At 42.2% G+C, this 18,245-nt stretch overlaps 2 protein-coding genes across 2 annotated transcripts in view; both read right to left on the bottom strand.

Moving 5' to 3' along the window:
• Positions 1-7,367: 7,367 nt before the first annotated feature.
• On the bottom strand, positions 7,368-10,670 carry asb14b (ankyrin repeat and SOCS box containing 14b). The gene is made up of 9 exons (XM_056274691.1): positions 10,519-10,670; positions 9,977-10,029; positions 9,745-9,876; positions 9,478-9,636; positions 9,118-9,363; positions 8,850-9,021; positions 8,224-8,758; positions 7,915-8,068; positions 7,368-7,825 (listed from the first exon to the last, which is right to left on the bottom strand). Exons 1-9 carry the CDS (start codon positions 10,641-10,643, stop codon positions 7,650-7,652), a joined length of 1,752 nt encoding a protein of 583 aa, XP_056130666.1. The 5' UTR covers positions 10,644-10,670; the 3' UTR covers positions 7,368-7,649.
• A 1,241-nt stretch (positions 10,671-11,911) lies between these two features.
• The window catches only part of dnah12 (dynein, axonemal, heavy chain 12), a 30,317-nt gene continuing 23,983 nt past the window's right edge, over positions 11,912-18,245 (bottom strand). The window contains exons 60-73 of the mRNA XM_056275310.1: positions 17,848-17,988; positions 17,521-17,679; positions 17,084-17,379; positions 16,700-16,953; positions 15,182-15,322; positions 14,948-15,085; positions 14,599-14,832; positions 14,255-14,443; positions 13,971-14,074; positions 13,675-13,879; positions 13,395-13,532; positions 13,184-13,275; positions 13,003-13,070; positions 11,912-12,105 (exon numbers count right to left, since the gene is read on the bottom strand). Coding sequence (XP_056131285.1) covers positions 11,912-12,105; positions 13,003-13,070; positions 13,184-13,275; positions 13,395-13,532; positions 13,675-13,879; positions 13,971-14,074; positions 14,255-14,443; positions 14,599-14,832; positions 14,948-15,085; positions 15,182-15,322; positions 16,700-16,953; positions 17,084-17,379; positions 17,521-17,679; positions 17,848-17,988 — 2,353 coding nt within the window. The remainder of the gene's footprint in view (positions 12,106-13,002; positions 13,071-13,183; positions 13,276-13,394; positions 13,533-13,674; positions 13,880-13,970; positions 14,075-14,254; positions 14,444-14,598; positions 14,833-14,947; positions 15,086-15,181; positions 15,323-16,699; positions 16,954-17,083; positions 17,380-17,520; positions 17,680-17,847; positions 17,989-18,245) is intronic.

The following is an 18,245-nucleotide window of genomic DNA, read 5'->3' as shown; positions in this document are numbered from 1 at the left end:
AAACAACTTTAATGTTGGTGAAAATTCCTCTCAAAAGCAAATGAAGACATCTGATCCTTTTTAAAGAAGAACCAAAGTGTCAGTAACTGTTTACACATGATTAACTGAGAATGTTCTGTAATTAATCCAAATATTAATCTTTGAAATTAGTGTGAGAATTATTTACTATTTAATGCCAACCCTTCCTTTTCCATTAGTGGCTCAAGAGCAGAGTTATTATAGTATATGTGACATTAATGTGCTGCCACATGTATTGCAGTAAGACATGGGTATTATTTATAAGCTAAACTAGTCACAGCTTGTCCAACTGATTTGTTTGACTATCAGGCATAATTTTATTCTGAAAATCCTGTCAGCAGCAGCCTGAGCAGCACAGAGACACACAGACAGGTGAGCTGTAGCCTCTCAGGTGAGCTCTGATGTCATCGTGAAAGATCTGAGATCTTAGTTCAGGAGTTGAATGAAAGAAAAATAATACAAAGTTTTTGAGATAGTGTGGGCATCACTGTGGGTCTGTGTCATGAAATACACAAACTGAAAGCCAGAATCTCAGGTGAGGTTAGAAAAGCTCACAGCAGCTGTTAGAGCAGCACATCACCTACAGTTTTCTATACATTTATGTTATTATAACATTTCATGTGACAGAAGTTATGTTATTTTTAAATATTAAGTGTGGTCTCAGATTTAAGTATTCTATCAAAATAAAATGTAAAAATCAGAGAAAAAGCCATGATAATAATTTAATATGCAGGTCAGCACATGCATATTCATTAGTGAACATGTTGCAAGTGAGACTCTTTATGTGCCTGGAAGAGAAAAGAGACAGAGAGCAGTGAAGTTAAAACCAAACCTACACCCACAGGACCATTAAGCATGTACTTAAATAATATAAATAATAATTGTCTATCCATACAGAGGAGGCCTACTTTAAATATATTCAAATTATAAGGTATCTTTGAGTAAACTCCGAGTATCATTGAAGTATCTCGAGGCTGGAGGCAAAGTGTCCTCTTTTTTTGGAACGCCAAATATGGTCACCCTAAGCTAGCTAGTTGAATCCCTGCAAATTTCAGCAGCTATACTGACACTTGTTTTTTAGTCTTAGTTCAGGACCCATTATTCATAAAGCTTTTCTCTTAGGCCACCACTAAGAGTACTTATAAATTGCACTAAAAGTTTTTAGTTTTTTCTTAAGAGTAATTCACAAAGCATTTGAGACCAACTTCTAGGAGGACTTTACCAACTTAAGATGAGATAAAAGTTATGCTTTGTTTGACAGCTATTTTATGTGTCATTTATCAGATCAGACCCCCGTCCCCACCCCAACCAAACCCCCACCACCGCCGCCGCCAAAATCTCACTCTGAACTCAGTTCAAAACTTGAGAGCCCTGCTGCTGGCTGGTCCAGTTAGGCGGGAGAGAGGGGCAGGTGAGGTTAGCATCATCATCATCATTGGCCTCTACCTCTTTCGAGCTGTTACCCCCATCTCCAGCTTCTTCTGTCGGCTTGTCCTGCGTTGTCACACCGAGCGTTGGCTGGATTGGGGTGACAGCAATCCCAGCAGGTGTAGCATCAGCGTCGTTTGTAAAAGACGCCTCTTGCTCTGGTCGTTCTTCGATTGGCTTAGATTTTTTAGTGAATCCAAAATTTGCGACTAAGCTCCCTTGTTTTCTTTTTGACACAGCTATCTGTGTGCTGACTACAAAATACAAAACATGACACCAGTGACCCCTGTTTCCATCCAGGGGGTCAGTGTGGACACTGTGGAATACTACAAGTACCTGGGGGTGTATATAGACTGTAAATAATTGTGATGGGGGCTTTATTTAGCTTTCGTCGGTTTTTATGAATTACCATCAGGCAACACACCAACACTCGTGTACCTTCCTCCGGACCTCCCCCGAGGTCCCCTAGCCCCCACGTTTTCCTGTGTAACGTATATCACACGGTATATGTGCAAGAGCGTTGGACTACCATATAGTATGACATCTCCCCCTCTTTTGTGTTATTTCTATATATAAATGTTAAATATGTTAAATGTAAAAATGTTAAATTAAATATAAATATGTTAAAGTGTTCATTATATCAAACGAACACTTTAAAAGAAATGGCTATTTTAACAGCACATATCATGAATCAAGATGAACTCAAACTGAGCCATTTCAACATATGCCGGTCTCTTTATTATTCAGCCAAGGGTTACAGTTTCATAAACACAAATAAACATCATCGACATCAATGTCAATACAGTTTTCCTTTTGTTTCCTCCCTTTTGTTTGTACCCTTCTGTCCTTCCCACCCCCCAAAGGCCATATGATCGCACTTGTCTACAGGTCAAGCCTGTCGACTGGCTTGCACACCCGTCCGGATCTGGTCACAGTCTGACCGGGTAGAGGGGTTGTGGGTGTAGCCACACTGTGACTGGCAGGAACGGTCTCTAACATGGTGGCTCCATCAGAGTGGGTGTCTGTCCCTGTGCTCTCACCGGGCGCTGCTGGGGAACCAGCCCTGGTTGGAGGTGACGGCAGTTCCGCCTCAGCTCTGCCCCTTGCTGCGTCGTGATGACGAAGGATCTTGGGGTGGTGCTGTCGCTTGAGCTCACCGCTGGCAAAGACCATGACTTTTCATGGTCCAACTTGGAGAATACAACATCTCCTGGTCGCAGGGCAGGTAAGGGCCTGGCTCCATGATGGCAGTTGAAGTAGTGAGCCTGTTTAGCTTCGCCCTCCCATCCTTTTCTTTCACAGCTGTTCTGCTGGGCCATTTTGGTAGGAGATTTTTCCCCAAAGTGGTGAGTGTGGTTCTGATTTTTCTCCCCATCAACAGCTCAGCTGGGCTTTAGCCTGTGGTGGAGCAGGGAGTGGACCTATAGCTCATTAGAGCATCACAGGATCTTCATGCACGAGAATTTTCTTTGCTGTCTGTATGGCTCTCTCTGCGTGCCCATTGCCCTGTGGATGGTGGGGGCTGGATGTGCAGTGCTTGAAGTCGAGCTGCCTCACGAGCTCCTGGAAGTCCCACTCTTGAAAACTTGGGTCCATTATCGCTCACCACCTCATCTGGAATGACAAACCTGGCAAACACTGTTTTCGGGTTTTGGATAACTTGTGTGCTCGTTGTTGAGGGCAGGTGCAGTATCTCTATAAATCTGGAGTAATAATCTGAGATTACCAGGTAGCTGTGGTGTTTGTGCTCACAGAGGTTCATTGCAGTTCTCTTCCAAGGTCACTCTGGAAGTGGTGTGGAGATGAGAGGGTCCTTTTGTTGCGTTCGTCTCAGTTCACAGCACACCTGGCATGACGCCTCAAGCTTGTTTATTTCCAGCGAGAGTCCAGGCCACCACACAGATGAACACGCTCTCTCCCTACATTTAACTAGGTCCTGATGCCCTTCGTGAATTTTCTGAAGGATCTCACTTTTTATTGACCTTGGCACGACGATCCTGCTTCCTCTGAGGACAAGACCATTGTATTCTGACAGGTCTGATTTCACTTGGATGTACTCTCTCGCATCCATAGGAACACTGCTTAATGTGTTCAGGCCATCCAGTCTTTATGAGCTTCATGACAGACAGCAGTTTGGCGTCAGCTGCTGTCGCCATTCTGGTTTCATCCATTTTGCTTGTAGATGCAGGGATCCCCCGGGGGGAAATAGCGTGATCCTCCCATGTCCTATGTCCTGGCGAAACTCCTCACTGTCAGGTGAAAAGAAGCGGATGGCGACTCCACATGTAGTGGTAGTCTGCAGCCCTCCCCGGATCGGCAGAAGGGGTGGGGCAGTGACCGGGACGGCTTGGAGAGCGTGGTAATTGGCCAGGTACAATTGGGGAGAAAAAGGGGGGGAAAAATCAATAATAATAAAAAAAAGTTTCTGTTGTTAAGAGTATTTTATGCTCTTGGTCTGTTTGTTAGCAACAACGTCACCTCTTTCTCAAACTTGCCATAATAGACAACCCAGCCTTGTTCTGCATTTGGCTGCTATGGTGAAGATGCTGTATCATTTTCCCAGGAAAAGCCTAAACCTGACAATAACCGTTAAAGAGTAATATCACCCACAAATCAGCCCCTCGCTCATCTTATTTATTTTTTATGTTGGAAGTAACTATGGAATATTTTTTTCAACTTATTGAAGGACAAAAACTAGGAAATTGCGTCCCAGAACTGTAGACATCACAAAAGTGTGATGAATCTAGAAAATTGCAAGATGAACATTTTTGTTAACAAATGAAAATGAGAAAGTAAACAGAGTTTTAGAGGTCATCTGTCCTTTTTCCCCCGCTGTGCACATATTGCAATGTCCAGTTTTGTGATGTCCTCGGTTTCTTATCATTTCTTTGCATTACAATAATTTGCAAAATTAATTTCATGTTCGGGACTGCGCGCCTATAGAGTTAAACCAGCAGTGATGCAATATTGGAAATGTGAATATTATCTTATTTACACAGAAATATTATGACTTCAACATTGGACTGATATGCACCATTGAAATAAGGCCATATTTTTCAGTTTTTCACTCAAAAAAACCAAACTTATTATACTGTGTACTTTTGAAATAAGCAGCTATAAAACCCTTGATAATTTGAATAGCATAGCCTATTTGTGGATTAGCTATTGCATTAAATTCAATAAAAACATCACTATTCAAAATTGCAGCTTTAAGTCTTGATAGTACCAAAGTCTTTCATGAGAAGTTATTCATTACCCTTTTTGTAATATGAAGTCATCATGCTTCATTACATAATGTATCTCAAAAGCGGTTTGGATAATGGACGGATGGATGGATGTGAAACAACTATCTTCACACAAATTCATCTTTAAATTTCCATTCCCAAACCATATAGGGGTAGAGGCAGTGTCAGAAATAGCATTACAGCTTGTTTATAAAGTTTTACATTGTGGGAAAACTTCAATTAATCATTTTTATACTGTGCAAAACTCTTTAATTTCAAAATGTCTTTATGTATACTCAATAATCCAGGTAAGAAATTCAAAGAAGGTTGAATCAGTTCATCTGGATACGTTTATGGACAGATACACTATATGTACAAAAGTATTGGGACAAACCTCTTAATCATTGAATTCAGGTGTTTCATTGAGACCCATTGCCACTGGTGTATAAAATCAAGCAGCTAGCCATGCAGTCTGCATTTACAAACATTTGTGAAAGAATGAGTGGTTCTGAAGAGCTCAGTGAATTCAAGCGTGGTACTATCATAGGATGCCACCTTTGCAATAAGTCAGTTTGTGAAATTTCTTCCCTGCTAGACATTCCACAGTCAACTGTAAGTGGTATTATTGAAAAGTGGAAGTGTTTAGGAACAACAGCAACTCAGCCACGATGTGGCAGACCACATAAAGCTACACAGCGGGGTCAATGAGTACTGAGGCGCATAGTGCGTAAAAGTCGCCACGCTCTGTTGACTCAATAACTGCAGAGTTCCAAACTTCCTCTGGCATTAACATCAGCACAAAAACTGCGCCGGGAGCTTCATGGAATGGGTTTCCATGGCCGAGCAGCTGCATGCAAGCCTTACATCACCAAGCACAATGCCAAGCGTCGGATGGAGTGGTGTAAAGCACACTGCCACTGCACTCTGGAGCAGTGGAAACACGTTCTGTGGAGTGACGAATCACGCTTCTCTGCCTGGCAGTCTGATGGACGAGTCTGGGTTTGGTGGATGCCAGGAGAACGTTACCTGCCTGACTGCATTGTGCCAACTGTACAGTTTGGTGGAGGAGGGATAATGGTATGGGGTTGTTTTTCATGGGTTGGGCTAGGCCCCTTAGTTCAATTGAAGGGAAATCTTAATGCATCAGCATACCTATGCTTCCAACTTTGTGGGAACAGTTGGAGGAGGGCCCTTTTCTGTTTCAGCATGGGTGTGCCCCAGTGCACAAAGCAAGGTCCATTAAGACATGGTTGGATGAGTTTGGTGTAGAAGAACTTGACTGGCCTGCACAGAGCCCTGACCTCAACCCCATCGAACACCTTTGGGATGAACTAGAATGGAGATTGCGAGCCGAGTCTTCCCATCCAACATCAGTGCCTGACCTCACAAATGCTCTTCCGGATGAACGGGCAAAAAATTCCCACAGACACACTCCAAAATCTTGTGGAAAGCCTTCCCAGAAGAATGGAAGCTGTTATAGCTGCAAAGGGGGGACCAACTCCATATTAATGCCTATGGATTTAGAATGAGATGTCATAAAAGCTCCTGTAGGTGTAATGGCGAGGTGTCCCAATACTTTTGTACATATAGTGTATGTTTCATCACTCATCTAAGTGACCTCTTCAGTTTAAACTCACTGCAGGTACCCCCACCTTTATAAAAGGTACAGTTACATAACGACCGAAACCAACGACCCGTTTCATATGCAAATATGGGTGTGACCATTAACTAGAGTTTCAATGGCCATGTTTACACACATAGATTCACAGAGGATTTGGGAATGTTTGCAGTCACAGCATTGTAAGATGGCGACAGATGTACTCTTGGCGCCCCCCCCCCACCCCCTCCTCGGTTCAGGGATGGCCGGTCCCTCTTAACAAGACAAAGAGGCCATCTATGTGAAGAGGGAATGACCATCCCTGAACCGAAGAGGTCTCTGTTGCCATCTTACAGTGCTGTGATTGCAAACATGCCCAAATCCTCTGTGAATAGTACACATAGCCAGTGAAACTCTAGTTAATGGTCACACCCATATTTGCATATAAAACTGGTCATTGGTTTCCCTCTGTAAGCTGGCAAAGCCAAGGCCTGTCCACTCTCTGATGTTACTTAGTCATCGCTTCTTCTGTCTTCCTCTTCTTCAGAGGCCAGTTGAGGACAGACAGAGATGGCGAGGACTGGTTGCAGATTCAACAGCAGTGCCCCAATGACCTCTCGAGAGGTTACGGGATAGGTACAGGTACATTGGTTTCGGTTGTTATGCAACTGTATTATTTATAAGGGTGGGGATACCTGCAGTCAGTTTAGACTGAAGAGGTCACTTAGATGAGTGATAAAATGTATCTGTCAATAAACGATGTATCCAGATGAACTGATTCAACCTTCTTTGATTTCAAGTACGGTTCCACGTACGAAGAAGCTGAAACTGTTTGATAGACTGATGGCCAACAAATGTAGTTGCTGCTGTGCAGGTTAAAAACACCTGGGAATTTAAGCAAGACTAGTACCAACCACAACAGTTTTAACAGCATGTCCATAGGAGGAAACATTAAATACATTCATATGAATGCTTACATCTGCTAAGGAATTTGATACCAACCAGTAAGGGGCACCACAAACACCTATGAGTATGCTATAATACTTTGTGTAAGTTTAATTGATGCATTATAGTGTTTAAAGTAATGATCTATTGACAACTTAATTGTACTTTTATTTATTCTCCAAGCATTTCACATTCAAGGCCACATTTAGGTACCTATGTACCTAAATGTGCTTCTACTGCTGCTAACTGCAAACACAAGCATACACCTGCATAGAAAATATTTTATAAATATACTTGAATGACTTGACATACCTTAGCCAACAAGCAATTAAAAAGTCTCCTTGATAAGAGGCAGAGTGGAAATAGTTTGAAACTGTCATTGTACCCTGTCACAAAGAGGGTGGTGTGTGTATAATTGCTGTTGTTTATGAGCTGCGTTACAGGCTGACAATACTGCCCCTGCTGTAGACATCGTATTCTTTGTAGCGCAGGTAATCTTTCAACCTGGGTGGAAGAGGAAGGTAGGTGATGAACACTGGGGCCTTTAGACGTAAGCGACTAAAATGCTCCCTAATCCGCAAACGACACAGGTGCTTGAGGCTCCGCACATTTCCTGAAAGACAGTCATTACAGTCAATTTGCAAGCATGAATCTTTCAACAGGTTCAAACATTCAAAAGGATGGACAATGTTAAATTCTCACTTTGAATATGACAGATCTCTGGCCACTGTTTCTGCTCCTTCAAAGCGTCCTTGAGTTTGGTGCAGAAGGACACATGGTCTGTGTAGTCCAGCATGATGCGTACAACCTGGCCAGATAAGTGTTTGAGCCAATATACTGTTATCACCTCACAGAACTAGAGATGAAAAGGAACAGAGACAGAGAGAGACATGCAGGGTTAACAGGGAAAGCATGAAGAGCTCAGCAAAGAATTGTTCACGCACCAGGTCCCCAGGAATTCGCTCTTTTTTTTCTAACCCTCCCTTCCAATAAAACAAAGTCTTGTCTCACCACCATGTCTTTGATGACTGATGTTGTCCAAGGTGCATAGTCATGGGAAGCGTCACCGTAGGGACAATCAAAGCAGCGCTGCACGTCGTATCCATAGTTCAGTATCATCCTCAGCATGACTTCATCCTTGAGGGCATACTGCAGTGCTGAGGGGAAGTGAGTTGTATTGACACGGGAGTAGTAATTGACATTTGCCCCAAACTTCAACAATGTGTTGATCAGTTCATAGTTGCCCTGTCTAAGGGCCACCTGCAGACAGGTGATAGGGTCCTGGTTCACCATGGCCCCAGCCTCCAACAGTAAGCGGGTACACTGAAGATCATTGTTAGACACAGCAAAAAAGAGGGCAGACCTGCGCTCATCATCATAGTTGCGACGCACTTTTGGGTGCAACATGAGGTTTGGGTCATAGCCCGCTTCGAGCAGCAGTTCCAGACACTGAGCGTGGCTCCCAGCAGCTGCGGAGTGGAGGGGGCTCATCCCGCTTTCCTTCACGGCCTCTATTTTGGTCACTGGGATCAGATGCTCCAATGCTCTGTTAAAGAGAGGCGGCTGTTTAAAACATATCATGGACAATAACGCATCGAAGTATAGGAAAGGTAGATTTGGTGGCAGAAATTCCTCACAGTACATGTCCACGATATGCCACACGGTGAATAGGCAGGTGCCCGCTATACAGAGGTTTATTGGGATCTGCTCCATGCTCCAACAACAGGGAGATTATGTCAGGGTTTCCAGATGCAGCTGCCTCGAACAAGACGGTGCCCGAGTCCTCAGATTCATACCACACATGGGCTCCTAAAAATAGAACATACATATTAGATCACAAAACTTTATTAGTGTTTTTGAAAAAAATAAAATGAACGTAAACTAGTTCCACCATGTATAATCTACCTTTCTGTAAGAGGACCTCCACTACAGTCAGATGCCCATTCTGTGAAGCCAAAGCCAGAGGAGTTTTCTTCTTGACATCACATGCATTTGGGTTTGCACCAGACTCCAGGAGCAGATAAACAAAATTCTCCAAGCCTAAGAAGGCGGATTCATGCAGAGCCGTCCGGTCTAGTGGTCCTGTTTGGTCTACTGTGGCATGGTAGCGAAGCAGGAGTGTGGCCAAGTCATACTGATCATTTAAAATAGCTGTTTAAAAGGAATGCGGGAGGAGGATCAATAGTGAGTTAAGATCAACAGATTTCAGTCATAAAACATTTATGTGTTTTGGCAATAAGAAGGAATGAGGTTAAGATGCCTTACCTGCCACTAATGGAGAATCCTGCTCGTCGTTCTGGAGGTCCGGGCTACAACCATTCTGTAGCAGGAATATAGCGTTCTCCCTGAGGCCATGAACCACAGCTAGGAACAGCGGCGTCTCTCCTTTTAAAGTGCGACACTGACCTGCACCCAGGGGAGATACTGGCACCAAAACGCCATTCAGTAAGTCATTCTGTCCTATGATTGTAAATTAGGGGCAGAATGAAATGTCAAAACTTCACACAGGCATTGTGTAAATAATTTGACTACCTGAGAAGATCATTTCCAGTATCGTTTTATTCTTCTGCACTGCAGCCTCATGTAAAGGGATCCATCCTCGTTCATCAACTCTGGAAAGAGCCCCCGGCTGCACTGCCAGTCTGTTTAGAGCATCCTCATCACCTGTAGGAGTATGTGAGATGTCAATGCACCGATGGGACACTTGGCAAGAGCAATGACAATTGGTATCAGCTAGGAAAGGTGAAGGATTACTTGAGCTCACCCTCTTTGATTGCTTTGAAAATCTCATCAGGGTCCTGACTGGCTTTCAGATCTCTACGGAAACACACAGAATCACAGAAAGGTGAATCAGTTCATCTGGACTAAACGTTTATTGAAAAACATTGTGTTCAGATGGGGGCCCAAGAGTACATCTGTCGCCATCTTACAATGCTGTGATTGCAAACATTCCCAGGTCCTCTGTGAATGGTACACATGGCCATTGTAACTGTAGTTAATGGTCACGCCCATATTTGCATATGAAACTGGTCGTTGGTTTCGATCGTTATGCAGCTTTATTGTGTTTAAGGGTGGGGATACCTGCAGTCAGTTTAGACTGAAGAGGTCACTTGGGTGGGTGATGAAACCTTTCTCTCAATAAACATTGTGTTCCGATGACCTGATTCAACTTTCTGTGATTTCCTTACCTGGATTATTGAGCATGCATCAAGACACATTATACAGCACAAAGAATCGCATGATAAAAAAGATACACAATATAAAAAGGGAGGCATTTTCACAAGGGGGGAAATAAAAAAAAATCACCTGGGACTCAAGCCTTTGAGTTGTCTGTATTGAATCAGGCTCTGCTCAATTATATACTGCGTTGCTTCATCCTCATCCAAGTCCTCATCCGACTGGGAAAAGTCATCCTCAGTCTCTGTGTTCATTTGTCACTCCAAAAAGAAACCGTAGGAAAGGGGCTGTATTGATGAGACATGGGTATTTTGTAAACAAGGTTCTTTAAAAGTACTATTTGAGACCTAGTACGGCATTGTGACACACGTTCCACCTGGAATACTAAGAGACCTTTAGTTGTTAACAGTAAAACATAAGGCTGTTGGAGCAATTTCCTAATATTCACTGACTTAACCTTGAATCCATACAGGTGAAGTTCTTTGACTAATAGAATAGTTAATGATCGAGGTAGCTAGCATATGAAAATGTGCTTTGTGCTGAGTAATAATGAACTTTAATGGTTAACTTGTGGTTGAATGGTTAACTAGTATAATGCATTTGTAGATCTTTGTCAGTATTACTGAAGTAAAGGCACGATTACCCCCTGTCCTGCCTTTGGTGAATTGCTGGTGTCATGTTGCTTTAATACTACACTAACCCGAAGATAGCAGGAGCAAAAAAAAAAAAAGAAAACAGAATCAAGTGTAACAAAGCAATCCAAGGACAAGAAGAAATTAACCTTATATTTAGTAATCAAGCATTTAAGATAGGATGACATGGAAATTAAACAGCTGCAATCTTGAATCAGTCTGACAGCATACTTAAGTGGATTGCAGTAATAAATAATATCATAAGGATTTCATACACTACACCACCCCCACTACCCCTCCCCCTTTGATTAATGCATGATTTCTTGTTTACCTTCAGTCAATAGGCTGTGTGCCTTCGGTGACTCTCACAACGGTAGGTCCAGCAGGCTTCGCAGCTCCCAAACATACCTATTTATATCTGCCTTGCCATAAATATCTGATCACGGGGCTAAAGCAGCCAACACCTGACTTTGACCCACTGAGCAATGCAACCCCCAACCCCCACCATTCAACGAACATTAACGTTCACTCGTATTACAGGTAGGCCGATGGCTATATATTACGATCAAACATATGTGGACCCATCAACAACAGTGTTTCTTACTTGTCCTTTAACATAGGCTTATTATTTTTAAAGACTATTTTTTTCAGACGGCAAAATGACTTCACTCTATACTTCATCCCTTGAAACGATCTTAAAAAAATCCTGTCCATAGCTATCCATGGCCCACCCGTAGCTTTAAACATAACTTAAGATGAACTGAAGTCCAAAAATTTGCACATCCAAATGTTTTAATACTAATTATAAGGGAACAAAGAATCCAACAAGGAAATCAAAGCACATTTGTTGAATTAAAGTGCTGAAGTGACACACAACGTGATTTCTGATCTCAGTTATCAAGCTGACAGAGCATGGCCACCCCCCGCTTGATCCAGTGCTGTGGGCACTTGCTGGTGGGCAGTGTCATGGAAATAACAAAGTTGGTAGAGTGTCCTGTGGTAGAGAGGGTGCCTTTCCTCTCACTGGTCTTGTAAAGAGGACAAACATACAGCATCTGAGGCTGATCAATGCCTTTCTTTTGAGCTGTATTGAAGAAAGAGGGGGGACAAAATAATGGAGAATGAAGTCACTGAAATTCAAAAATGAATCCAAGTAAAGGCAGGGACATGCTTTCAAGCCTCATTTGGCAATAATTAGGCCATCACAACTGATTGTCAAGCTCTTGCAGAGTATATGCTTATCTGGGGTGATTGTGCTGGATGGTCACAACAGTTATATAGCGTGAGGCTTGAAGAATCTCATCTCCTGCCCTACAATTCCAAACAATACCATGAAGATTTTCATTGGGAAAACTGAACACGTCTGATTTTTTGGGGGGAATCTGGATAAATCTTTATATACTGTAGTGTGAGTTGGCTGAAAACACAAATTGTAATAGCGATTGTCAATAGCCAATGAAAACTGACTGTGAGAGAAGGGGGGGGGGTAAGCCAGAAGGATGATGGAGTCAGAAAAAAAGATGACAAGCAAACAACGGGTGTATTGTAGCAGAGGAGGAGAGGTTGGAGGGACAATGGCAACACCACAAGTGCCTCTATAATGTTATTTCGAAAAATTATCACAACCACATGGATAAAAAAAGAAGCTAAGCTGATATGTCATAGCAATACAGGAGTTTGTGTTCTTATGTACTTGTGGGGGGGGGGTCGGTGTGTGTATGTTGAGTCTTTTTCTCCCATAATTATGTGTGTGCTCATAAGTACTATAGTCATTATTTGAGTGTGTCTTTAAGATCAGAAAAACAAGAAACCTGTCAATCTTTAAATGTCTTTTCCTCACCTGCTATGATTTAAAGTGTCTTGTAGTGTGTCCTGGGCTTAAGGAGGAATGCACAAGACACCTGAAAACTCCCAGAAATTCCCTGACATTTCTATATACAATAAAATATTGAGTGTTGGCATCTTGAGAGTAAATGCTTACTGGGTTTGATCCAGATGATAGGCATAGGGTCAAACAGAACTTTGAGGTACTGCTCAGCAAGAACTCCCCTGATGGGAAAGAGGCAAACCATTTTTTTCCCTACAGTGTCACTGTAACAATAATAATACAGTCATTCTGGAAGAAAAAAAACAAAAAACAAAACACCAGTGTGAACACTGACCCTCTTCTGTCCCAACGGGCTCCATCCAAAAATAGCCCATAAATATAGACGCCATCTTCAGGGGCTGTGTCTGATTCTTCAGTAGGGAGGACCTGTAAGATGAAAAAATTTTTAAGTAAAATTAAAGGTCACAAGTATTGTGTTGTACGATCGAGCAAATGAAGATGTTAATTCAGATGAGGCAAGACAAAGTGTGTGCCTTTTAGTTGACCTCAAAATCAAAGCCCAGCAGGTCAATGGGGCAATGATATTTCCTTGCATAGTTCTGCATGGCGCCAGTTAAGAAAGCTTGGGTGAAGAAGAAGCCAGATAGCCAGAATACACAAGGTTTGCTGTTATTGTACCAATCCTAGAGGCACAAAGAATGAAAAGAAAATGAGTGAAAAATCCAAATGTGCCTCCACAGTCATTTCCGGGAACCTACAAGGATGTCTATGATAATGAATTACATTATCACAGTTATCTGAATTATGTCAATAGAACCATCTTACCCTCAAGAACTTGAGTCTGGAGAGGAAGTCAGTAATGTAGCTACCAAGAGGCTTAAGGCTAGGGTAGGAGCGCTTGGCCCATTTCTCTGGGACCTTGCCAACCATTAGACTGCCAGCAATGGCCTCAAGCTCTGCATCCATCACTACCAGACCCTTAATGGCTTTCAACAAGTTCTGCAGGCTCACACGGATTGTAACACAGAGCCTAAGGAGAAGCAGATACAGCATTCAAGTGATATAAAATAAGTATTGCTATACTGTTGTTCTTATGGCTCTTCTGTTCTGTATGTCCATACGTGTTATAACGCTCCATCTCTTGGACCAGCACAGTGTTCATACTCTCCTCATAAAGCACTGGGAACTTTGAGAGAGCAGCTTCAATGTTAAAATTGGCTGGAAGCTTAGGGAAAAAAGCAGATGAGTTAGTTTGGAGGGATATTATGAGGAAAAGCTCATTAAGCAGTCAGTAAGGTTTCCTTGACAATATGACCGTACATGAGACATGTTGCTTATACAACAAAGTTTATGTGAACTAAAAATTACTTCAAAAAAGTGTAAATTTGATTAGGTGTCTGTATACCTTAGTAAGGATGTCATTAGCTATGTCATACACGGTGCTGTCACCTCCAGAGCTACTTCCTCCCTTTCCACCTCCCCCTTGGGTAAGCAGCAGTGAATCAAACAGCACCTTGGTTTGCTGCAGATCCTTTGAGATGTCCACATTTTCATGCATCCCAAACACTTCTGGGTGCTGGCTGAGTGGAAGATTCTGCAACACATCAAACAGATACTCAGCTGGGGGCCAATTTAGCAAAACATGAACGTGTCCTCTATGCTGAAATTCTTGTATCTTACAATGCTGTGTTACTAACCATCATTACAAAGAGTGGGGGAAAAAACAATCTTGCTTGGAAAAAACAATACCTTGATAAATTCAACATAATCCTCATATATGAATTTAGGAGGGGCATAGTATTTGCCACTGGGGGAGAAATTGTAGCGTGCTTTCTCAAAGATGTCCTTGTTGTAGAAATCTACTAAGATGGTCATCAGGAGCCGCCTATCCCAGTCATCTGTCACGCGACCACCATAGTTACATTCTCCTGTCAGATAGGTTATGGCCTCAAAAGGCACCTCATCATAATCATTCACAAACATCTGCAGAAATAAAGAAGAGTGGAGAAATGAAGAGGCATAAGAAGAAGGCATCAACACATGTCTGCACCAAGCAATCTAGGTTTAATGAATAGAGACTGAACATCTGAAAAAATACCTGTAGCTGTCTGATACTGATTCGTAGGTCAGATTCGTTGAAACCATATGGAATGTTCCATCCCAGAGGACCAAACTTCTTCCTCTCTTGTACAAGTGCATGGAAGAAGCAAACTCCATACAGAAGTTTCTCCCAAATCTGGAGGAGCAATCAAAAGGGCAGAATTCAATATTCGATACTTGATAGCAATAGTCAGCTGTAAGTTTTTGTGATGTGTGTCCTGGTCCTCCTTACCAGCTCCTTATTGGGACAGTTACTGAAGAAGTTGGGGTCCGAAACAGGATCTGACAGGAAAGACTGTAGCAGGTTGAGTCGGAGACCTGTAGGAGGCTCATTTGTCATCTTCACTCCATTCTGCAGGATGGTTACTGGAAACTGATGTAGGAAAGGATGGAAGTTGTTGGTAAGGTTATGATTATAACTACTTAATGACTGCCTATGTTGCAAAGGCAGCTCAAAAAAAATATACACTACCGTTCAAAAGTTTGGGATCACCCAAACAATTTTGTGTTTTCCATGAAAAGTCACACTTATTCACCACCATATGTTGTGAAATGAATAGAAAATAGAGTCAAGACATTGACAAGGTTAGAAATAATGATTTGTATTTGAAATAAGATTTTTTTTACATCAAACTTTGCTTTCGTCAAAGAATCCTCCATTTGCAGCAATTACAGCATTGCAGACCTTTGGCATTCTAGCTGTTAATTTGTTGAGGTAATCTGGAGAAATTGCACCCCACGCTTCCAGAAGCAGCTCCCACAAATTGGATTGGTTGGATGGGCACTTCTTTGAGCAGATTGAGTTTCTGGAGCATCACATTTGTGGGGTCAATTAAACGCTCAAAATGGCCAGAAAAAGAGAACTTTCATCTGAAACTCGACAGTCTATTCTTGTTCTTAGAAATGAAGGCTATTCCATGCGAGAAATTGCTAAGAAATTGAAGATTTCCTACACCGGTGTGTACTACTCCCTTCAGAGGACAGCACAAACAGGCTCTAACCAGAGTAGAAAAAGAAGTGGGAGGCCGCGTTGCACAACTGAGCAAGAAGATAAGTACATTAGAGTCTCTAGTTTGAGAAACAGACGCCTCACAGGTCCCCAACTGGCATCTTCATTAAATAGTACCTGTTAGAGCCTGTTTGTGCTGTCCTCTGAAGGGAGTAGTACACACCGGTGTAGGAAATCTTCAATTTCTTAGCAATTTCTCGCATGGAATAGCCTTCATTTCTAAGAACAAGAATAGACTGTCGAGTTTCAGATGAAAGTTCTCTTTTTCTGGCCATTTTGAGCGTTTAATTGACCCCACAAATGTGATGCTCCAGAAACTCAATCTGCTCAAAGAAGTGCCCATCCAACCAATCCAACTTGTGGGAGCTGCTTCTGGAAGCGTGGGGTGCAATTTCTCCAGATTACCTCAACAAATTAACAGCTAGAATGCCAAAGGTCTGCAATGCTGTAATTGCTGCAAATGGAGGATTCTTTGACGAAAGCAAAGTTTGATGTAAAAAAAATCTTATTTCAAATACAAATCATTATTTCTAACCTTGTCAATGTCTTGACTCTATTTTCTATTCATTTCACAACATATGGTGGTGAATAAGTGTGACTTTTCATGGAAAACACGAAATTGTTTGGGTGATCCCAAACTTTTGAACGGTAGTGTATATATATATATATATATATATATATATATATATATATATATATATATATATTAAAGATGCAGAAGGTAATGTTTTGGGAATTTACCTTGGGTGAGGGGTAGCTAGTGAGCCAGAGGCGGAAGTCTGGGTGGCAGGTGTCTGGAATGAAGTCCTCACAAATCTTCTCCAAGGTGGCCATCCAAGACACAGCCAGGTGACAATTCTGCAAGCAAACCCAAGTGCCCTCCTTCATCGCCATCTGTATCATCTTGGCAGCAATGGGGCCTTGACCCTGTCCCAGAGAGATGGACTGAAACTTTGCGCTGCCCATGTTCTTATCATTGGCAAACTTCAGTAAGCCTGAAAGAAGAAAGACATTTCCTGTAACACTACTGTATGGTGCCAAGATATGAAAGTAGTGCTCTTTGGCAAAGACAAATATTATACATCTGTATTATGTGTCAGTCTATTATTGGAGTCTAGAACTTACTGGCCATGGGGTCTGCTCCTGGAGATAACACAAACACAAGTGGGATGGTGGAGTTGGAGTCCAAGTAGCTCTTGTTCAGATCAAAGGGAGGGGGCTCCACAAACTTCTTCCCCAGTTTGTCCGTTACATAGTTAATGATAGCAGGCACCATTTTATCAGGCCTTAGACAGCGGAAGATGATCATCTTTTGCAGGTCACTGAGACTTTCACACCAGGGTTTGGGCAGAGAGGTCTTGTAGGGCTCTTTACTTTGATAGATAGGTTTGAAATCTTCTGGGTGCTTAAAGAAATCCTCTCTATTTTTTGGTAGGGGAATCACATTAGCAGGATCATTTTAACTGTTTTTAGTATATTATGAAAGTAAATTTGATTGGAGAATAAAAATACAAAAAGTCAAGGAAAAAATTAAAATGTGTTCGGTAAAAACTGGCCCTTACTTAAGTCCCTTTATGCCAGGCAGCTCACTGGCTCTGCAGATTTCATCCCAGCTCTTGTCCTGTAGCCAGGTAGAGTCTGGGTTTGGGGTGGTGTTCTGCAGGCCCACTCCTCCAGTCAGCAAGAACATGAATTCAGCATGCTCAATCTCCTTTTTTGCTCTGAGTAACAATGGTCATTAGCACAAAAGAATTTGACATTGAAGTAAGTCAAAAACATTCTACAAAACGGGGATTCTACAAAATTAATCGCTCAACAATGAACCAACAGTACTTTCTACTACTTTTCCCTCTTCTGTTAATCTATCCTTCTGTTGACTGGGCACTTACAGGAGGAGATTGCAGCAGAGTAGGAATGAGAAAAGGAGTTTGTCCTTCTCAAACAGTGAGCGACACACATTGCAGTACAGGTTATAGGTGAAGTGATCGATCAGGTATCTGAGCCTCTTCCCCAGGATCTTGGACTTATTACTGAGGAAAAAAATTGACAATCCTTAGATTTGGGAAATTTCAGATGACTGCCGACTAACCCCATGTCTAGACCGCAAGCATATCAGCTTCATTTTTTTTACTCACACGTCATATGCAACAGATTTGCTCTCATTTTAATCTATGCGGCTGTCTGCACCGGCTCCATGCAGGTTCGCGTTTCAGCTGCGTCTCACGGGCGTAACCATGACCTGAAGCATCTATTTACGCTTCAAGTCTATTTTTCCAGCAGTACACAC

Source organism: Lampris incognitus, chromosome 2 (genome assembly GCF_029633865.1).
Source record: "Lampris incognitus isolate fLamInc1 chromosome 2, fLamInc1.hap2, whole genome shotgun sequence".
Classification (NCBI taxonomy): Eukaryota; Metazoa; Chordata; class Actinopteri; order Lampriformes; family Lampridae; genus Lampris; species Lampris incognitus.
The sequence above is the reverse complement of the archived record's forward strand: the minus strand, read 5'-3'. Positions and strand labels throughout refer to the sequence as shown.